Genomic DNA, 24345 nt, shown 5'->3' with positions numbered 1-24345 from the left:
TGCCGGTATTAGCCCGTTGTGCCAAAAGACACCGGCCCAAGTCCGATGCGCGGATCTGGCACAGAACTTACGAATGGTCTGGGCCAACTCTGGGCCAGATGATTTTTGCTATCTGGGTAGCCTACCGTTCAAAAGTTTGGGATCAGTAAGAATTTGTTTTAAATTAATAGTTTTATTAATAATTAATCATTTTTAAGGAATAGTTGTATTCAGCAAGAATGCATTACATGTGTCAAAGGTTACAAAAGTTTATTTCAGATAATTTTTTACTTTCTATTCATCAAAGAATCCTGAAAAGAAAATTACATAACTGTTTGCAATGTAATCTACAAATGCATACACAAACAGATGTTCCTGCCACGTCTGACGTTGCTAAGCTTTTTGATCTCGTTGCGCATAGACGCGTCTGGGAAAACGAGCTCGCCGCACCGCATGAGCATGACAACGGCGTTGCTCTCTATTTGAGCGTGCTTGTCGCGCGTCTACATTTAAAATTACAAACTTGAGCGCGCAAAACGCGCAACATATGTGAACGGCTTAACATCAGTGGTTATATCAGCCTAGCAGTCAATAAACTGGATAGTCATGTACGGGACTTTTAGGCCCAATAAACGGGACATCCAGGCTATTGAGAATGAGGAGATACCTCACGGTCGTGGGCGGAGTCTGAGCCCTACACCATTCTGGGATCCCACGCTATCGGTTGCCAGTGGTAACATTGTAAGAGCGATACAGAGATCAGAGCAGGAAAGACGGCTCGAGGAATTATCATCGCGGCGTTTAAGCGGAGAAATTACGAAAAAACTTAGAAGAAATGGAGAAGAAGAGGTCTCTTACAGGGAGAAACTTACTACCAGCGCCAAGCTGAGGTATTTAGAGAAGCTGATATCAAAAACGTTGACCCGAGCTGCCACGGCAGAACACCGAACTCTTTACCACCTTGCACTGAAATGTTTCTATAAATATATTTCCTGTGCATTCTGAATAATAAATATATCTCTCCACTATCCTGCAGCAGTCGAGTGCTCGTCATCATTAGCAGTGTTTTTCTCTTACTGATCATATTTTATACCTGTTGAGTTTATATTTTTAAATTAATTTGACTAAAAAATTAAATGATCGTTTGTGTGTGCTGGTACTTTTATTCCAGCCTTCTTAAGTAGAATGAATGCTCGGTACGTGCCTTAAATGGATGTAACGTTAACAATGTTAAAGATTGAATTAATCTTAAACAGTATGCACACATAGAGGAAAATGACAGTGAACTAGGCCTACCTTGAATATTAATTAAGCGTTTTGGGCATAAACATGTTTATAACATACAGTAAAATGACTGACAATGAAAAATGACAGAATAGAGATCAACATGTTTAATACAAATAAATAAAGGTTCGTATTGATCAAGTGTCTCACACTTCAGCATCGTGCTCACTAGACCATGTCTGACACCCTGTGGTGAAATAATGCCGTACGTTTACCAGCCGCTGCTTTCTCAGATCGGCTTGGGTGGATTAAAACTTCATGTTCAGTTGAGTTTGGAAAACTATGTACATAGTAATCATCAGAATATCTCTTCTCCAGTCTCTGTCCGAATCCATTACCTGGCGGGCAGACCCCCAAAATGGCGGAAGGGGGCGGGGCGCTGTGTCGTGACGACATCTCCTCATTCTCAATACGGGACAGTTGCCAACCCTACTTTTATATCATGCTGTGTTTAATATTACAGAGCATAAAAATATCCCCATGTTGTACGTGTATCTTTATTTAGCATTGAAAGGTTGCCTAACTATTTCATATTACAACATGTTTCCGTTGATTTCACACAAATGTTTTACCTTAAAATGGTAAATCCAAGGTAAACTCACAGCGTGTCTTCCGAACTCTATGAAAAGCATAAGAATGATGAAGATGGGTCTTTGTTTTGGGGTGATGGGGCGTTTACAGGTTCCTTCACATGGACGATTTGCATGTGAATCTCTTTGCGCCTCTCGCTGTTTTCATACGGATTACATAAACAGATAATATATATTTTTAATATAATTAATTAATAAATTACTTTATTTAAAAGTAGACACTTTAAGCTTTGTAAAGACATATCGTTCATGTCTGTGAGGCCAAAAGTTACGTATTTTAAGTTGTTTTACACTGTTATGAGGAAAAATCCGACAAACCGCGCAAACACATTTCTCGGGTTCTAAGGATTAAACCCTGCTTGCAGCTATATTTATCATTATTATTATTTTTTAACTTCTCTGGCACTTTTGGGGCCATTAACATACAAAACTCTTATAATTTTGCACACACTTTGAAATCATCGGTCATCAGGGCCGGGGAAAAATTGACATGGGGGGCTGCAGAGTGCCTTTTATGTGGTCATTTTTGAGGGCCTCTGCAATGCACAACTTTTCACTTACAGTAACAAAACTTAACAAACTTATAGATCTCATCAAGCCAAACGTGGTCTCATTAAATACCAACATTCCTTTTGGTATTCTTTTTGGAAAAGATTTGTTGGCGATTAAATATTTCTTGAATCAAAGGGCTGAGAAATCCCCTCCTTCTGAATTTATTATTGATATGATCTCTTTATTTCTGGAGAAAAAAAAATCCTATTTAAGGATAGGGTGCAACCATGCATTAAATTCTCTCCTGAATAATATGCATGCCTATTTATGGGATATTTAGAGGAAATATATATATGGAATAATAACCCTTTTGTAGAGAATATTATGTGGAAAAGATATATGTGGACTATGCATTTTGTATTTTTAGGAGTTCCAGGAACCTTTTTGATTAATTTGTTTAGTTAAACGTGGAATTTGATACCCATTCCGTAATTTTTCTTGATATTAGGGTTTTAATATAATCCGGAACGCTATCGAACACTTTATATTCCAACCAACAGATAAAAATGTTGCAAGCACTCTTTTCATATTTGCAATGTAGAATCAGTGGTGAAAATGTATAAGCATTTTATTCTCCAAACAAGTGGTTGTTTGGGATTATCCAAACAAATGGTTGGATGTTGCTTTGTAGAAAGTATGAAATGCATCCTGTGAATGCAGAATGTGATTAAGAAACATTGGTTTATACTTACGAGTGATCCAATGGGCGAAAGTCTTTTTGCAGGTCCACCACAGTTTTCACATTATAGAGCGAGAAACAGATATTATTTGGTCAAATCCAACACTTTCATTAAGGATAGTCCTGACAGATGTATAAGTAAGGATATTGTTTTTTTCCCCTGTCTTAGGTGTGCGGCATGTAGGTACATTCGTAGACTTTTTTCCTTTCCTTTCTAAGTAGTATAATGAACAATACATATAAGATTAAACAATTTGTCACATGTGCTTCTACCAATGTGATCTATTTGTTATCTTGTCCATGTGAAAAACAATATTTCGACAAGACAAATAGACAAATTAAGACACATTATTGAACATATGAGTGCAATCAGAATAAAAGACGAGAAATCTCCTGTTGTTCGTCACTTTAGTGAAATGTCCCATTCGATCTCGGAATTAAAATCGGAGCATATACACCAAGTGATGTTAACAGATCTATAAAACACTATGAAAAACAAATACACAGAAAGAGGAAAACATGGGAATAACTAACTTAATCATAATGAGAAAAAAAAAAACTATATTGTTTAAACCCAGCCTTGTCCTATTTTCACACAAAAGAGATGAAAACATTTAACAGTAAGAACTTTATACATATTAATTTACATAAAGAAAATATATAATTTTGAGTGTGAACAGCAATGCAATTATCAGTGAAGTTCATAATTAAAATAATTATATATAATTTATAATAATGTTATTTGTGGAAAAAATGGAGAAATGTGTAATAAACATCTTATGCTGCTTTTGTAAAGTTGCTTGTTTAAGCACATTCAGAGTGAGGAGAGGTAAAGCACAAGTTAGAAGACAGCTGCTGCAAAATATGGCAAAAAATTGTTCAGTTTTAGATGGAAAAAAATCACGAGAGCACAAGAGGTAATAGTGGCTTCATATAGCATTAAAAACTATGAAACGAAACAGAATTATATTTTTATGAGACTGAATTCAAAATACTTTATAAGAAAAAAAATAAATAAATAAAGTGTCAAGAAAGCTTTGTCTTAAATGTCGAATGAATAGGTAAAAATGGACCAATGGAAACACTCCAGGGAAATTGTTAGGGTTTGCAAGTAGAAAGAACAAAGGCTCAACATTTAGTATCAGGGGTGGAGCAGAAGTTCAAGGGAGCACAGTACAGAAGAAACTCCCTCCCCAAGGGATCTTTAGAAGACTGAGCGTGGTTGCTTCATGCTGTAATGGGCTTCAGTTGCAGACACATATGCAGACTCTGGAAAGAAGTCCTCATGAAACTCTGCCAAAAACCTGAAAAAAGGAAGCAAAATGTGTAACTCAATAATAATAATAAACAGCTTAAAGCTGAGAAGAAAATAACTGGTGGTCAGGTGAAAGTTAAGACATAATAATGACCTCTGATCCAAAATCAAATAATAATAAAAAAAAAAATCAGGTATAGTCAACAAATCGGAATTAGGTATCAAGACCTGCAATATAAATGCAGCCTTAAAGCAGTGGTTCTCAACTCCAGTCCTGGGGACCCATCGATCAGTCATCAAATTATATCTTTTTTTCTCATCAAGCCAGACAACTTTCTATATGGTTCTCAACTCTGGACCTGGGCACTCACCACTCTGCACATTTTGTGTTTTTTTCATATAACTGATTCAGATCATCAGCTCATTAGTGGTTAGTGGTCATAGCACCACCAGCTGGCCCTAGCACTGAAAGTGCGAAAGACCATATTGTATATTGTTGGTAATGCCCATTTTTGAGTGGAAGCAAAAACAAAAAGCTGTTTTCATGTATTACTGTTCACATGTATTTTTTAAATACAAATGAGCTGCTGCTCCCCGCTCCTATCAAGAATAGTGCTGTGCCTTTAATGCTCGTGCCTCAAGTACTCACTAACAAAACATCTGTTTGGTTTTGATTATCATTGTTTTCTGGTTCCTGTCTGCCTTACTGCTGAGTAGTTTGCATTTGTAGCTCCGTATAGCTTGGTTTTGAATCTCTATGTAATGAAGGGTCAACAGGAAGTGGATCCATTTGCAGCTTTATTAAAGATAGCAGAAGTACAGACAGGGATAAAACAATACCGTAAACAGGGACAGGCAAGGATTGAGGCTGGCAGCAGGAATCAGAGTCGGGTCACAGGCAAGGATCAAGGCAGGCGACAAACAATCACAGACCAGTATACAGGCAAAGTTCAGGGCAGGCGGCAGAGGATCTCAGATAACAAACAGTCCGGGTAACAACAAGGTATCAGTCCACAGAAAACGCTCAGAAATGACAACCGTAGCAAATCAAGACATCGCAAATATGTGGCGTGTGTGTGTCTTAAATGGTGTGTGTGTGATGCAGTGCAGGTGTGCGTGTGATCAGTCCCAGGAATGAGGGCCTATGGGAATTGGAGTCCAATTGGCTCATTTGAATTCTGCCGAAGGCATTCAGAATATGTGTGCTCGTAAGTGATCGTTTGTCTTTTTGTAGTTTTAATAATAAATAACTTCTGTCCCTTTAAGACCTGACGCACGCATAGATCCCAAACACTGTTCCTGTGAGCTGGTTACGACTGTGTTTACGTTAAAACTCACCAAGATGGGCATTGAGACATTTTTGAGTGTATTTGACCATTAATAAGCTGGAAAAAGGAGCTCATTTTTGCACTTGTATGTAAGAGGCGGCTTTATTACGGTATGTGTGTGTGCGCTTCAGATGCGAGCGCGAAATATGCGGGAATTAGTAGAATTAACGTTATGTGCAACCCCGCACGAAATTCAGACCGGTCACACCAATACTTACAAAAGTCCAGCAGAACACCCGTTCGCCATGTTCAGAGGATTAAACGGACTGAATGAGAGGAGGCGAGTGTGTGTCAACTCGCTGTCGGTCGGAGAGGAGAGCGCAGCTGATATCGATACTGTAGAAAATGAGTATTGTATCGTTTCAGATATTTCAGTATCGATACATAGCGAAATATGGATATTTTTGACAACACTAGTAGGCATACACACAGGTTCGAAGACTCGTTCTCTCGCCCCCAACAGTGCAATTTGGCTTGGTATACATCCGCGCTAAAATATCAAGGTGAAAGTCATCATAGCTTGCGTAGTATAGACCCAGCTCCCAACCCAACTTTGAGAATAGATTAACGGCGATATTTTTTTTATCGCCCGATAAGAGTCTCACGTTAACGCAGCACGTTAACGCCGATAACGGCCCACCACTAAAAGAAATCTAAAGTAATTTTTGCTTATGGTTTAACTGAATCATCGAAGGTCAGCAGCAAGTACATTGGTCAATAAAGTGAGGTTAAATGCATAAAAGTATTTGTTTTATTTAGCATATTTAATTATTGGAGTTTGCATTGTATTCAGATTTTGCAATACGTACATATTACTGCAGTTTCAAAGTGAAATGTCCACTGGGTGGCGCTAAAAGCTTAGATTTTTCTCGGAACAGATGACCATGAATCTGACAACGTTTTGTTACGTTGGTTTTTTAACGTGCACCTACACTAAACCCTAAACCTACCCGATAGTGTTAACAAAAGCAAATGTGACAAAAATACAATTGTATTGTAATTTTAGCTTGTATTTTAAACTCGTCTTTGAGCTTTTTTATCATGACTTGTCTTTCACAGGATTCGTACCCGAGCTTTCAGCATTGCAAGTACAAATCTGTACCAGCTGAGCTGCTGAGCAAGCTTGATATGTCAGAAAAGTCGAACATATTGAGCTGGTTAAGTGATGCAAACTCCAAAATGTATTCGTTTACAAATCATGGACTATGGTAATAAAAAAAAACACTATAAAAAGTGCTTGCTGTTTTACTGCCTCTAGTGTTCATTTCTGTTGGAAACTGCATTAATATGTACATATTGGTACGCATTCTATCACGATTCAGTGAAAGCCTGTGGCTCGACGGCAGAAAAAAACAATCCAAACAATCACGATTTTGAAACCTTAGAGGCAAGATCGGCAGTGTCTCTTCAAAAAAAATCTGAAAGACACAATATATAATATTACAAAAATAAAACAATGTAAATATATATATATATACACACACTCACCTAAAGGATTATTAGGAACACCTGTTCAATTTCTCATTAATGCAATTATCTAATCAATCAATCACATGGCAGTTGCTTCAATGCATTTAGGGGTGTGGTCCTGGTCAAGACAATCTCCTGAACTCCAAACTGAATGTCAGAATGGGAAAGAAAGGTGATTTAAGCAATTTTGAGCGTGGCATGGTGGTTGGTGCCAGATGGGCCGGTCTGAGTATTTCACAATCTGCTCAGTTACTGGGATTTTCACGCACAACCATTTCTAGGGTTTACAAAGAATGGTGTGAAAATGCCTTGTTGATGCTAGAGGTCAGAGGAGAATGGGCCGACTGATTCAAGCTGATAGAAGAGCAACTTTGACTGAAATAACCACTCGTTACAACTGAGGTATGCAGCAAAGCATTTGTGAAGCCACAACACGCACAACCTTGAGGCGGATGGGCTACAACAGCAGAAGACCCCACTGGGTAACAGAAGACCCCACAGAAGACCCCACTCATCTCCACTACAAATAGGAAAAAGAGGCTACAATTTGCACGAGCTCACCAAAGTTGGACAGTTGAAGACCGGAAAAATGTTGCCTAGTCTGATGAGTCTCAATTTCTGTTGAGACATTCAGATGGTAGAGTCAGAATTTGGCGTAAACAGAATGAGAACATGGATCCATCATGCCTTGTTACCACTGTGCAGGCTGGTGGTGGTGGTGTAATAGTGTAGGGGATGTTTTCTTGGCACACTTTAGGCCCCTAGTGCCAATTGGGCATCGTTTAAATGCCACGGCCATTGTTTCTGACCATGTCCATCCCTTTATGACCACCATGTACCCATCCTCTGATGGCTATTTCCAGCAAGATAATGCACCATGTCATAAAGCTCGAATCATTTCAAATTGGTTTCTTGAACATAACAATGAGTTCACTGTACTAAAATGGCCCTCACAGTCACCAGATCTCAACCCAATAGAGCATCTTTGGGATGTGGTGGAACGGGAGCTTCGTGCCCTGGATGTGCATCCCAGAAATCTCCATCAACTGCAAGATGCTATCCTATCAATATGGGCCAACATTTCAAAAGAATGCTTTCAGCACCTTGTTGAATCAATGCGAAAAGGGGTCAAACACAGTATTAGTATGGTGTTCCTAATAATCCTTTAGGTGAGTGTGTGTGTATATATATATATATATATATATATATATATATATATATATATATATATATATAACATTAAAAAGTATAAAAATCACTCGTTTTTATAAAGGAACACTGTCCAACAGCGACACCCGCAGGTAAAGTTACAGCGGGTTGCCTGAGCCTATTGATTTTAACAGACCCACAAATGTTGCGCTATGATTGGACGTCGGATAGCGTAGTGTGGCATGGGGATGTAATGACGTACCATTAATCAAGCTATGTTCTATAACATATAAAACGGGAACATGAACGGAATATTCTAAAAGCAACTCATGTAAATACCTTAATCAGAATATTGTCTTATTCAGAACAAGGTCAATAATTAGATTACTGCTGTCCATGTAAAAGTATTTGTTTGATATTTTGCGAGTCCTCTGAGCATTTCCCCCAGCATTTCCCCCAGACAGACGGTAGCTGAAGCTCATTAAATATACAAATCTTATCCAATCCTAGCCGTGGGCGTTTACTTCCAAGTGTTCAGTGCGGCACGCCCATCAAATCCGAGTGTTTTTCAGAGAGCCTCAAAACCAAGGCAGAAAATAGCCTATTACTTATTCATTATTATGTTTTTGAATGTAAAAACCACACAAACGTCATAAGTTGACCTCAGACAACAGTATACATTTAAAAAAAAAAAGCCAGTTCATGACACCTTTAATTGTTGGTGATTTTAATATTCATGTAGATAATGAAAAAGATGCAATGGGATTGGCATTGACAGACATTCTAAACTCTATTGCAGACAACATGTGTCAGGACCAGTGTTGGGGAAAGTTACTTTGAAAAGTAATGCATTACAAGATTGCGTTACTCCCAGAGATGTTTAAAGTACTAGAGACACGTACTTGAGTAAAAGTACAAGTTCCTTATCAAAAAAGTGACTTGAGTAGAAGTTGAAGTGCTCTTTAAGCACCACACTTAAGTAGAAGTACTAAAGTATTCAACATTTTTTGTACTTAAGTATTGCAAGTAGTTTATTTTAAAATTTACTACTCAAGTACTGAAAGTAAAAGTACAAGTATTGTGTTATGTAGTTATTAAAGAAAGTAGTCAAAAGTTTGAACATCATATTGTTTTTATTATTTCAAATGATTAAGCTAAAGGACAATCACAATGTTGGTAGGTAATTTTTCTACACATTGCCATATAAATAACCTGAAAATACTGTAGTTCATTAAGATTAAATCTTACTATAACCACTCTTACTAAAAAAAAAAATGGGGTAAGTACAGTACTCTCTCTCTCTCTCTCTCTCTCTCTCTCTCTCGCGCACGCGCACGCGCACTCTCTCTCACAGCCACGATCACTTGAAGTTGAAGGGGTGGAAGATGGTGTTTTTGGTTTGTCCATCTTTTAAGCTGATCAAAAGGCACGGGCAAAAGTCTTCTTAATAGCTTGATTCGCTAATGATGTGCCAGCTTCATCAAACCTGCCATCTACCGTTCTGGCAGTGGTAATGTGGGTTTGGAATGGAATGATTCGTAACATTTTTATAATTGTAACGAGTAACGATGCAGCACATAAAAAAAAATTGTTTAATGCAAGTTTACATCAAAGATTTACAGGCTGAAACTCGTGACTACATAAAATGGGCTGCAACATTCTAACACTGTTGCTGCGTCCCAATTCGCCTACTTATACTACAACCTAAAAATATGTACTCTTTTTGTGAAGAACAACTACATACTTTTGAGTGTGTAGCAGAAGAGTATGGAAGCTTTGGGACATACTACTTCGTCAACTTTAACGGACGCTCTGTCGCTTAGTTACATGCAGTGTTGGGCAGTAGTGTCGTTACAAGTAGTGACGCTACTAGTTGAACTACATTTTTCAATAGTGTGGTGGTAGCGTCACTGTTTCTGAATCAAATAGCTTTTCAGTAGCAAAGCTCTTTTGTTGATCAAGTAGTGCGGTAGCGCCCACACAAGCTACATTTTCCCAAGCATTTCAGAAGATAAAGCTAAAATTGGAAATACAACTGCTAAAGTCGCGGGTATAGCCTACTTCACTTTCTACATTCTGCTCTGTCTCGCTCTGATGCGTGCAGAAGCCTTTGAAAGTATTCCTTTGGCCATGAGCACGGAAATACGAGTTGGGCGCGTGCGCACCATCTAGTGGACTTTTGTTTTCAAGCGTTCAATTCACTCGCGCATGGCATGCGCTGTTGTAGGCGCATCATCCGTGCAGCCACAAAAGAGAAACAGTGATCTCAATGCAAATTTTGAAAAGCCTCTATTGTGTCGCGTGAATAAACACCTCTTGTTAAAATTATCGGGGTCCAGCCTGGCCACCCTCTTGATCTGTGGTGGCAGAAACGTGTTTCCATAAAGAACGAACTAACTAACAAACAAACTAACTAACAAACTCACTCACTAACTCACAAACTCACTCACTCACAAACTCACTCACTCACAAACTCACTCACTCACAAACTCACTCACTCACTCACTCGCTAACTCACTCGCTAACTCACTCACTTACTAACTCACTCACTCACTAACTCACTAACTCAGTCTCTCCCTTGGTTTGCAGACTGATCTCATGAAATAGCGTATGTATGACACGCCAATTCGCTATGCCATTTTGGCGTGCTATCAAGACGCATAATCGCTTTTTAGCGTGTTTATCAACGTTGTTTCATTCTATCCCCCTACACTACCCCTACCCCTAAACCTACCCATCACACACACACACACACACTGCCCCTGCCACTAAACCTACCCATCACAAGAAACATTCTGCATTTTTACATTTTGAAAAAAAACATAATTTAGTATGTTTAATCCATTTACATTCATGCGGAATCACACGGCGTAGACATACATGCGGAATCACACGGCCTTGACATACACGCAGAATCAAACGGCGTAGACATACACGCGGAGATTATGGTTCGTTTCGGCGTACACATACACGCGGAATGACACGGCGTAGACATACACGCGGATAGCTCATAATGTGTACAGATAACACGCCATTTGGCTTTAGAAATCGCTCTAACAATGTTAGACTAACATGCAGATAGACAAGTTTGAAGATGATAAACACACAATCGCGACAATATATGGCTTTTCTGTGTTATTTATACCATGTTGGGTGTTTTCATAATAGATTATATTTATAATGCAATGCTACTCAAGCTTTTATAATTATGCAGAATATTGTAAAATATATTTTCTGTCTGATTTTTTGATCCAAAGCCAAATGAGATCACATAAGGTTATTTAAAACAATCGGTGTAATGAATAATAAATTATAGTTTAATAAATCATAAATTGTTGTGGCAGAGAATATAGATTGTTTTAAGTTATCTGGTCTACCTTTATGAACCAACTCTGCACTGTGCCTAAGCAGAATTTCCCCTTGGGGACAATAAAGTTAACTAACTAAATAACTAACTAAGCAAAAACTCACTTCATTTTGATTTTCCCCCCAGAAATGTTTACTTATCTAGTAAATTAATCTTGATTTAAGAATTTTAAATATTTGGACAGGAAACAAGAAAAAATACCAAATAAGAAGAGCATTTTTTGCAGTGTAGTCAAATCTTCTGATCATTTAAAATATAATAGGCCTTTGTTGATTACATTCCAAATAAAATAAACTACAAAAAATATATATTTCCTTTGCTCTGTTGCTCTCTGTCACAGGCCTACCTGAAGCTCATTCATTATGCAGCTCATTAATGCGAGTCCTTTGTTATCTCAGGTGCTATCTCATCATTATTCATTAGATACCACGCCTCCTCGCATATTGGCTTTGTGAAGAGAAACTGTCTTACAAATTTTAAATCAGTGTATTGTTTTATGTGAATGAGTAGGCTCAATGATTCTCACATCAGTATAAAGAAAAAATTCCAGAAAAAAATGGCATTTGGGGGGTGTATTGTGTATTGTGGGTAAAATGTGTATTATTTTGGTAGGGCTGCCTGCTAAAATTCGCATTCCTGGGTCCGTATATCACATAATTGGGGTCGCTTCAACCCGCGGACTTGGCAACACAGTGCAGTTGAGTTCTGTTGACATTTGACAACTAACGTTATGCGTCGCTCCGTTGCTCTGATTGGTTGTAGGTCTATCCAATTGAGGTCTTTCCTGGTTCAGTTGAAACACGCCCCATAATCACAGCCCAACAGAGCAGTATCAGACTCATATTCTGACTAGAATTGAGTATGACTACGTCAGGCTAACAGACAGGTATTCCAGAATGCAGCTTGCACCAACCAGAAATCTTCAATAGCGGATGAGAAAACCAGCGTAATTTAAAAATACTACTGTGATTGTGTCACGAAATGTAGTTTTAAGACATTTTCAGTCAAGAATGTGGTTGTTTAAAGCTCAAATCTGTGGTTTATTTATACATATAGCGCCTATTTGAAATTTTGATCTGGCGTTTTCGGATTTGTGAGATCCAGTCGATCACTGTGCGCTCAACGCTTGTTGACCCCGTCGAGAGCAACCTAACCTCGACTAGTCTTGCTGCGGGCTCTGATGTCTCCGTGATATAATCAGTGGTGGAGGAAGTACAGAATCTCAGTACTGCAGTAAAAGTACAAATACCCAGAAATATATTTACTTTAGTAAAAGTAGAAGTACCACAATGACAACCCAACTTAAGTAAAAAGTACTTGATTTAAAATGTACTTTAAGTATTAAAAGTAAAAGTACTTGCATAACAATTTATTCTCTTAATGTCTATATTCTAATAATAAAATAAATAAATAGAAACATTATGGGCTGTGGCATTTTAAGTTAGTTTTGGGTTAATGTAATTGTACTTACCATATGCTTCAGCTTTCCTTTTATTTTCTTAAATTTTATCAATACATTAAATTAGAATAAGACAATATAGGGCTGTTACCAATCAAATTAAATAATTTACACTGAAAAATTACAACTTAATTCAATTATGTTTTGAGATTGTTTTAAATATTTTTTTTAATACAAATAAGAAATGTTGGAAAGAATGTCTTAACATGAAACTAAACTGCCAGTAGGTGGCGGCAGGTATTAATGAGTGAATCATTGAGTCGATTCAAGAATGAGGCAGTCGTTGATGAACAGGTCATTGAATCTTTGATTCAACCGATTTATTCAAAACACTGAATCATTCAGTAACGCTCTGTTGCTGCTTTGTTTGGAACTATTTTCGCTGCTGAAATAGAACAAAAACAGTCAATATATTGCATCTAAAATGTAAGTAACTTTTTGTTAATTAATTGTTTATGGAACTGTCAGTGTCATATGAAATCAGTGACACATTTTCAGTCGTGATGGTATTCAGGAATACAGCACTCTTGGTTGTTTGATGTTTTTAACTGTATTATATGTTTTAATTATAAAAACTCCACATTCTGAATCATTACTGCAGTATGTGACTGAGTCTCTCTGTGTGACGGCGTTTTCCATTTCTCCTCATGAGGCTGCGCGAGCCTCAACAGTGCAACCTTACCGTCAGTTCATTACAAGAGGACAAGCGCTAATGTCGAGCCCTGAAACTGATCAGAAAATGTAACGAAACGTTGTAGAAATGTAGTAGAGTAGAAAGTATAATAATTGCTGCAAAATGTAACGAAGTAAAAGTAAAAAGTATGCACTATCGATTCTACTTAAGTAAAGTACAGATACGTGAAAAATGTACTTAAGTAAAGTAACGAAGTATTTGTACTTCGTTACATTCCACCACTGGATATAATTCATCTTGTGTATATCTAACGGGCGATCTTTGGTCTCATGAATCTATAATTTGTTCCTTGGCAAATCGTTTTGTCTGAGGGCAAAGTGAAGTTTCATAACTTCATTTTTTAGGCTATTTAACTTTAAAGTTGTAGCCTACTAGCACTGACTTTGTTTGACTGAACTGTTTGCTTTATTTCTTTTACTCAGACTTTTATAATGGCTATTCTTTATCATTAAAACTGAAATTCAACATAATTTTTTTTTTTACATATAATCCACAAGACAAAAAAATAGCTGAATTTATTAAAATAACCCTGATAAAAACTTTTGAACAGGATGAAGATGTCCAAATCAATCTTATTTTTTAAATATAATTTTTCTTTTTCATTTAGTACTGCCCTTCAGAAGCAACAGAAGATACTTGCATGTTTCCCGGAAGACAAATTAAGTACAATTTACCTTGATTTTCAAATTCAATAGGTTTTCACCCCCCGGCTCTTAATGCATTGCGTTTCCTTCTGGAGCATCAGTGAATGTTTGAACCTTTTTTAGTAGTTGTGTTGGAGTCCCTCAATTGTCCTCAGTGTGAAAAGATGGATCTTAAAATCATACAGTCATTGTTGGAGAGGGTTCAAATATGAAAAAGAGGCTGGAAAACTGAAGAATGTGCAGGACCTGGAGGATTTTTCTGAAGAACATTGGGCAGTGTAACTGCTCAGGACAAACAAGGGACTCATGAACAACCATCACAAAACAAAAAAAACAGCCGTGGATCATCCAGGGAACGACACACAGCACTGAGAATCAATGGTTCATAAACTTTTTATCAGGGTTATTTTAATAAATTAAGCTATTTTTTTTGTCTTGTGGACTATATGTAAACATTTTTTATGTAAAATATCTTATTCAGGACGGTACTAAATAAAAAATAACATGCATTTTGTATGATCCCTCTTATTTAGTTAAAATTATTCCCATTTTCAGATTCTGCAAGCGGTTCACATACTTTTTCATGCCACTGTATATGAACACTTATTGCCTGAACCACATAATAATGTAAATGAAAAGAGGCAGGGTTGTGTTTTATATTTCGTTTTGTTATAATTATACATGCAGTGAAGAAAATCAAGGTATGCGTTGCCTGAACCCAGGGCCGGCCCTAGCATTTTGGGGGCCCTAAAAAGATTTCCAAAAGGGGCCCCCACTACCTAACCACCTAACACTTACACCTTAATGTAAAGTTTAACCAAATTGTCTTACTTAATATATTTATCTTTCAAGATATAATATGAAGATATCTTTACTTATGCAAACATTTTTTGGAAGATTTTAACGATTGCTTTTAGATAAATGTATCAACATTTAGTGAATTAATGCTTTAATAATGCGATCATGATGGCGATCATGATGGCTGCGGATGGCAGCCACTGTGCTGATCTCCCCAGTTGTTGTAGTGTTTTTGTTAGTTTTACCTGTTTTTTGTTTTGGAAACACGATCAGTGTTTCCCACACATAGACTAATTTGTGGCGGTGCGCCACAGAATCAACATCGGCCGCCACGTATTGCGTGTCGTTATTCTTTTTTCTTTTTTTTTACCCTATTTAAAACATGCAGCGTATTCATTCAGCTGAATTTCCTTTTCCCCTGCTCTCCCTCCGTCTCTCTGTCACTCACGCGCGTCTCTCGCTCTCAAATTGCCAAACCTGCTTTTGATATAAAACAAAGTCTATGCTTTTAGCTTTTTTTTTTTTTAAGTTTTAATGCGAAATTCAATAAATAAATAGCGTTTTGGCACTAATGTGGCATAACAGTTAAAGCTACATGCTCTCATCTCCCTCCCGTCACGTGGTTCACGGAGCTCTCTCTCAATTGTTACAAACAAACCAGCGCTGTCAATACATTTGAATGGCTTAAGCTGATAGACGACAGCAAGTTTTTGGTAAACAGTACAGCATAGTGTGCATTGATTATTACGTCAACCATAATTAAGTATAATTTTATAATGGAGAGTGATGGAGATGCAACATTGTTAACATTAATGTTAAATGTTTTGTATTTAGCCCTCAGGTATTGCTGACTAATTGGTCACACTCATACTCATTGATGGTCAAATGTGACCATACACCTTAACTATTTTTCAATTAAATAAATGTTCTATAGTTTAATAATATTTATTGAATATTTTGAGGAGATCTTTTGGTACTAAATAGGCCTACTTGTGCAATAAGTATGGTCCATTAATGACCATTTAATTAATTAAATATTTTTCTTATTTATATTACAATTAGTATAGTAATTAAGGTTAAAATAGAGAATTCCAATGCAAAGAGGCAAATTAGAGTTATTTTGTGGCTGGAAAAATAATACTTTTCATTAGTAATGCCATTATCCACTGGTGCCTGTATGGCTCTTTAATAAATAAACATGTATCTAGTCTAGTTGCTCAAAAAAGTACTGCAGATCATAACTGCTTATTTTTAGGTTTTGCATCTGAATACATATTTAGACATGATCAAACACTATATTTCTTTAAATGTGCAATTTTAAAATGTTAGCTTACATCCTAATATTTTTAATGATACTTATATAAGCACACACAAGTGAATATTAATGAATGCGAGCACATATAATTTAACCCAAGAAAAGTTTAAAATAGTGCTAAAAAATCCAAACTTATTTTTCCTTATATGTACAGTAGGCTATATACATATGAATTGATATCGAGATCGAAATCGATATTTGTGCCAATCACCAAACGCTTTCCTACCAGGACTCATCTAACTTACAACAATGACCAACCGTGGTTCACTGCAAAACTCAGACAGCTCCGTCAGGCCAAAGAAGATTCCTACAGGAATGGGGACAGAGTCCTGTATAAACAGGCCAAATACACACTAAAAAAGGAGATCAAATTGACAAAGAGGAACTATTCCGAGATACTAAGGAACCAGTTCTATTCCAATGACTCCTCATCAGTGTGGAAAGGTCTGAAAGCCATCACCAACTACAAGTCACCATCCCCCAGCACTGTGGTGAATCAACAACTGGCAGATGAACTGAACGAGTTCTATTGTAGGTTTGAAAAAACACCATTAACACCTCCAACAACCCCCCTCTCCCCCACTCCTCCACTTCAGATCTGTGAAGATGACGTGCGCCAGGTCTTCAGGAAGAACAAAAGGAAAAAAGCACCAGGCCCAGATGGTGTAACACCAGCCTGTCTGAAAACCTGTGCTGATCAGCTGGCCCTCATCTTTTCACAGATCTTCAATAGATCTCTGGAGTTGTGCGAGGTTCCCTCCTGCTTCAAACGCTCCACCATCATCCCCGTTCCAAAGAACTCCAAGACAACAGGACTTAATGACTACAGACCTGTGGCGCTAACGTCTGTCGTCATGAAGTCATTCGAAAAACTGGTTCTGGCTTATCTGAAGGACATCACCGGACCCTTACTGGAACCCCTGCAGTTTGCTTACAGAGCAAGCAGGTCTGTGGATGATGCAGTAAACATGGGTCTGCACTTCATCCTGCAACATCTGGATTAACCAGGGACTTATGTAAGAATCCTGTTTGTGGACTTCAGCTCGGCTTTCAAAACTATCATCCCAAACCTCCTCCTGCCCAAACTAACTCAGCTCTCCGTGCCCACCTCTGTCTGTCAGTGGATCTCCAGCTTCCTGACAGACCGGCAGCAGCTTGTGAGGCTGGGTAAATTCTCATCCAGCACCCGCACCATCAGCACTGGAGCTCCTCAAGGCTGTGTTCTCTCCCCACTACACCAGTGCTCTTCTCCTTCTACACCAACGACTGCACATCTAAAGACCCCTCTGTCAAGCTCCTGAAGTTTGCGGACGACACCACGGTCATCGGCCTCATCCGGGACGGTGACGAGTCTGCTTACAGACAGGAGGCTAAAGAGCTGGCTGTCTGGTGTAGTCAGAACAACTTGGAGCTAAACACGCTCAAAACAATGGAGATGATCGTGGACTTCAGGAGAAACCCCCCTGCTCTCCCCCCACTCACCATCATGGACAGCACTGTAAAAACAGTGGAGTCATTCAGGTTCCTGGGGACCCCCATCTCTCAGGACCTGAAGTGGGACATTCACATTGCCTCCATTGCGAAAAAAGCCCAACAGAGGTTGTACTTCCTCCCCCAACTGAGGAAGTTCAATCTGCCACAGGAACTGCTGAAACGGTTTTATTCTGCCATCATTGAATCCATCCTATGCACTTCAATTACCGTCTGGAACAGCTCAGCTACCAGATCTGACCTCAGGAGACAACAGAGGGTAGTGCAGTCTGCTGAGCGAATCACTGGTACAACCCTCCCCACTCTCCAAGATCTGTACTTATCCAGAGTACGTAAAAGGGCTGGCACAATCACTCTGGACCCCTCTCATCCAGCACACTCCCTCTTCCAACTGTTGCCATCCGGTCGACGCTACAGAGCCCTGAGCACCAGAACGACCAGGCACAGGAACAGTTTCTTCTCTCAGGCAATCCATCTCATGAAAAGTTCACAATAAACGATAAACTCACACACGTTTACACACACACACACACACACACACGTTTACACACACACACACACACACACACACACACACACGTTTACACACACACACACATGATTTAAAGCATGACCAACAGGGGACCTGAAAAATGTCCCCTCTTGGCTCAGAGGTCCCCTGTTAGTGAGTGTGTTACGACACCAAGGTCCCCTGTTAGATAGGTAGACAAGTACACACACACACACACACACACACACACACACACACACACACACACACACACACACACACACACACACACACACACACACACACACACACACACACACACACACACACACACACACACACACACACACACACACACACACACACACACACACACACATTCCTTTTATTCACTTATTTTTAACACACTTATTTACATTTCTTATTTAAACCTAAAATACGTGTACATAGTATGTTGCTTATATAATTTATTTTGAATTTGTATATTGGGTCTATGCTATTTTGCACATTGTCTGTATATTTGTATATTGTAATTGTAATTTTTATTATATATAATAACGGACACATAAATGTATAATGAGACCGAACGCTGACATTTGCAGACATCATAGGGTAAGTTATTATCACGCAATATTGACTAATGGATCGCCAGAGACTCGTCTTTCTATCCTTAAGAAATTATGGGACTTCCGGTTGAAAAGGCGCCATGTAAAAATGTAGAGTTGTCGAGCTCCTCACAAGCAACCCCCACTTATTATATTATTTATTTTATTAAATCTTTATTAGCTATTTATTATTATTATTATTATTATTTTCTTTTTGTTGTAGTGGTGTGTCTGTGTGGGTATGTGTTAGGATGTGGAATATGTATGTAGATCTGAATTAATGTTGTATATATAATTGTTGCATAAGCAAAATCAATAAAAACATTTGTATAAGAAATTATGGTTCTCTTCTATCTAAAGAAATATAAGAGGTAAATGTGTGAATAGCCTACATATTTCTCAAAATGTGGACTAAAAGTTTGTAGTCTTGTGTACAACTGAAGCACTGTGATCAAAAATAAATGGGAGCAAACGCGGTTGAAAATGTACAGGTTTGTGTCTCGTTATTGTATTCAAAATATTAATAACTACAGATTGATTTTACATTCCTATCAGAAATTAAGAATTATTAGTGTCATTGTAAATAGTGGTCAAATATCGAAGCTAATCTATTTAATACTTCAAAGCTAAAAGTTAAATCTGAATATTTATTGTAAAAAAGAAAAAATTTAACAGCTGACAAAAAATAGTCTATAGCTCCGCTTTGTGATTAATTTTTAAAGGAAAAAAAAAAACTTTTAAAAAGCATCCCACTTCTGTTTTTTTGACAAATCGCACCCTGATAATAATAATAATAATAATAATAATAATAATAATAATAATAATAATAATAATAATAAAGGAATTGAATAATTAAACGATTTAAGGGAATAAATATGAATGGTAAAGTTCTAGGTCTAATTGTAGCTTTTGAAGTAATCAATTTAAACGATTTGCAAATATTTTATTTTAAAGGGGTGGTAAAACACATTCTTTTGAAGGCTTGTGTTTGTGGGGTGCACTGTGTAGTAAAGGTTGTTTGTACGGGAAGAAGGAGGCGGGAACCGGCGGACAATCAAAAGAACTTTTAATAAATAAACACAAAATAATAATGGTGGCGACAGCCCCTCGCGGTCGACTGCCGCTTACACACAAACACCCACAAAATGAAAATAAAAAGCTGCAGCCCCTCACGGACGACTGCAGCGAACACAAAATAAAACATAACACAAAATCCAGGCCTGGTCCTCTCTCGTCCCTCACTGTCGTCGCTCCTCCTTTATAGTCCCTCACTCCGCCGCGAGGGCCGAGATCGCTGCGGCGCGCAGCTGGCGCTCATCCTCCCTGATGAGCGCCGCCTCGTCCCGCCCTCACGGTCCCTCGGCCTCGCTGTTCGCCACACACTGTAACATGTGTTCATGCTTCGTTTTTAAAAAATGTCATTATTTTTCATATATTTGACCTTTATTCTACACTGCTCTGTCCCTCCTTGTAAAAACGGTCTGATGGTTTCCGGGTTCTATGAAGCCAGTCCCTCAAAAATACGCGATGGGCTCAGATTGGTTAGCTGGCCCAGTGTGTTGTGATTCGCTAACCGCAGTGCACGTTTATCGGAAACGCCACGCCCTTTACCGGTAGACTGTGCTTTGGTCAGTATTAGAAACAATGGCGTCAACAAAACCATACCAATCTGAGCCCGAATCAGACCCAGAACATTTCAGTGAAGATGATCGAGCATAACCTGTTCAGTCCTCAAGAGTAAAGACGGCGGATCTATAGTGATCGCTACTGAATGGCACTTTTGTATTTTTAGAACGATTATAGCCAAATATCTGTGGCAAGAACTATTAACCCAAAACGAACACTAAGCACTGGCTTTACTAGTAAGTTAGCCAAATCACACACAGAACCATGTTTAGCATGCCTGTAGATAAACAATACATAAAAGCTCTAATCAAAGAATCATTTACACTAATGCCAAGTTCGCTGTTGAGATTTTAACGTTAGTGTTTGTAACGTTAGGTGTTCGTCGGATAACGTTAAGTATGAATGAGCATTTAACAGACTGGTTTGCAGAACAGCATTGTCATCTGTTTACTTCCTTGCTACAACATACAATTAACCTATTACAGGAAAACACATCGATGAAAAATAAATCAGACTTACAGGTTGTGGCCCGTAAACAGCTTCTGTTTGTAAATCCAGCTTTCATGACAAGCCGTGGTGCAAATCCTGCATTGAACTCGCGAAGATTGTGGAAGTTTTCCTCCGTGAAATGTGCAGCAGGAGCCCCGCGCGCGTCGTGCATCCACACACTGGCCGTTTGCTGTAGTCTTTAGAAATGGATTTCTTTGAAAGCAAATATCTCCCTTTGCTTTAAACTTTGAACGTTGTAACTTTGCAGATGTTGTTTATGCTCAAGCAGCAACATTACATGCTAGCTAAAGTTAGAATAGTGAAATCGTGGTTTACCACCCCTTTAAGTCACTACTGTAACTACTAAGGAAAATGTGTTAACTAATAGAATTTTATGATTGTGTTAAGTAACAGTTAGCTGATCAATAACTAATGGATTCTGTCATACCTCCTAAAGAACTACTATTTATTATCTACTAATTAAGGTTCAAGAAAAATAACTATGAAGTAACTACTAACGAACAGTCAAACACAATTAGTCACTACAATAATTGGCATTTCAGTCTTTTTAAATTTTATCAGTGGTGAATGAAGTTCACAAATCAAGTACTTGAGTAAAAAAGTACAGATACCCCAATAAAATATTACTCCAGTAAAATTATAAAAAAGTAGGTCTACTTATTTTCAAAATTACTTGAGTAAGAGTACAAAAGTAATACATTTTAGTGTACCTTTTATTAGTTTTAGTCTAGACAGTAACAGTGACAAAGTCAAGTCAAGTCAACTTTATTTATATAGCGCTTTTAACAGTGCAGATTGTTTCAAAGCAGCTTCACAGTGTCAGACAGGACAATAATGCAACAGAATTTGATTAGGCTGTACAGCCACTCTGGAGAAAACGGTGATGTCATCTAGCTCATGTAAACAGCGATTTCTAATTACCTTAATCTGGTTAAAGCCATACTCTAATTAAACAAAAGTCGAATTAAGACATGTGGAGTATGCCTATTTTAGTCGCATTATCGAAGTGCATTGTAGACATGTATACACCTTAATCTAACTATTAACGTCGTCGTGTAGGAGTTTTCGCTGCATTTTGTGACAGGACACACACACACACACACACACCAGGCAAGTGGAGAGCGGAGGAGGGCTTTGGGAGCTCGCTCGAGCCCCTGCCCTTTTTAAAAATGTATCAAAAGTGCCCCTCTCAACAATCATCAATAATATTGTGACAAATAAAACAGAATTTGAATTATAATTAATATAACAGCGCGTACAAAACAGTAACAAGGCGCTCAAATGTCCCGTTTATCTTTTACGTATCTGTCAGTTTGAAATGTCGTTGCCATGACGTGTTGCTATGGTTGGTGCGTGTCTTGCTTGACTGCTCATTCTGACACTGCCTCCTCTATATTTCTTTTCTTTGTGTTGTAATATGTAAAAGTACATTGTAAAAGTAAAATACAATAAGTTTGTAACTGTAATCTCAGATTCATAATTGTCTGCTTACAACAGCGCTCGGGAACTCTAGGCTCGCGAGCCATATGGCCATTCAGTGAACGCCTGTGGCTCGACGGCAGAAAAAAACAATCGAATCAATCACGATTTTGAAACCTCAATTTTCATCATTAATCAAAGCTATTATTCGAAATGTAGGCTGTCAAGAAGGAGGCAAGATGGGCAGTGTCTCTTCAAAAAAACCTGAAAGACACAACAATATATAAAAACGAGTGATTTTTATACTTTTTAATGTAATATATATATATATTACATTAAAAAGTATAAAAATCACTCGTTTTTATAAAGGAACACTGTCCGACAGCGACACCCGCAGGTAGCCTAAAGTTACAGCGGTTTGCCTGAGCCTAATGATTTTAACAGACCCATGAAAGTCGCGCTATGATTGGCCGTCGAGTGGCATGGGGACGTAATGACGTGCCATTAATCGAACTATGTTCTATAACATGTAAAACGGGAACATGAACGGAATATTCTAAAAGCAACTCATGTAAACACCTTAATCAGATTATTGTCTTATTCAGATTAAGGGCAATAATTAGATTACTGCTGTCCATGTAAACGTAGTCAATGTGGGCAGATCAGAAATTTAGTTTATATAGTTAATTTAGTTTACTAATTAGATTTATTTGGATATTTAGTTGAAAATTTTGTGTCCCCAACTGAGCAAACCAAGCCAAAGGCGACAGACAAAGCACTACTTTGCTACAGTCCACTACTGATTATTATTATTATTGAAATTAATGGAGTTTTTGCCTGTATGGTAAATAATTGTTCTGAGAGTGTATTCTGTAAGAAATCAGAAAACCTCACCCCCACTGCCATGCCATAACTATCACACTTACCAAAGGTACACTCTATTAAATGCTGGGTTATTTATTTATTTATTTATTTTTAAACCCTAAAACGGGATGTGGCTGTTGAGTCATTTTTTGGGCTACTTTTCAGTGTTGGGAAGTTTTTATGTTGTGGAGTCAGTCACAGCATCTTTCGGCAATGAGTGAAACGCAGAGCGGCGGTCTGAAGTTAGCAGTTACCCCACCAAACACAAGCCCAGCTCCCGCACGAGATCCAGCACCACTACCACATAAATCGGATAAAATGTTTGTTAAACAAGTTTAAATGTAGGCAGTATTGTATACATGTTAAAGAATCCACATGACAGAATCTATTAGTTATTGATCAGCTAACTGTTACTTAACACAATCAAAAAATTCTATTAGTTAACACATCTTCCTTAGTAGTAACAGTAGTGACTAGAGTTTTAGTGAAGAATTACCTATTAGTTGTTCAGTAATTCCTTATTAGTTTTGCAGTAAGAAAGAAACAGTATTCTAAAGTTTTACCATATTAGGGGTGTGACGAGACTGTTAGCTCATGAGACGAGACATGAGATTGGGTTCACAAGATTGTTACAGTTTTTTAAGAAATCCTCAATGACGAAATACATGACTAGAAAAATAGTCTGCAGGTGCATTTGAAATGTTTTAACTAATCATCTTGTAATGAATGTCATTTCAGTTGTAGTGAATGTCATTTCAGTTCTGAATTATCATAAAA

The 24345-nt window shown here is 37.9% G+C and overlaps 1 protein-coding gene across 3 annotated transcripts in view; it reads right to left on the bottom strand.

Moving 5' to 3' along the window:
* Positions 1-4043: 4043 nt before the first annotated feature.
* Positions 4044-24345, bottom strand: part of LOC307124065 (MSL complex subunit 3-like) — a 166800-nt gene continuing 146498 nt past the window's right edge. For 2 of the 3 annotated variants that reach the window (XM_079813053.1, XM_079813052.1), the window contains exon 13: positions 4044-4388. In XM_079813053.1, the coding sequence (XP_079669179.1) occupies positions 4289-4388 (100 nt within the window). In that variant the 3' untranslated portion in view covers positions 4044-4288. The remainder of the gene's footprint in view (positions 4389-24345) is intronic. The other variant, XM_079813050.1, reaches the window with a different exon arrangement.

Source organism: Gobio gobio, assembly GCF_949357685.1.
Source record: "Gobio gobio genome assembly, chromosome: 3".
Classification (NCBI taxonomy): Eukaryota; Metazoa; Chordata; class Actinopteri; order Cypriniformes; family Gobionidae; genus Gobio; species Gobio gobio.
Note: the sequence above shows the minus strand (reverse complement) of the source record. Positions and strands in the feature narration are given on the sequence as shown.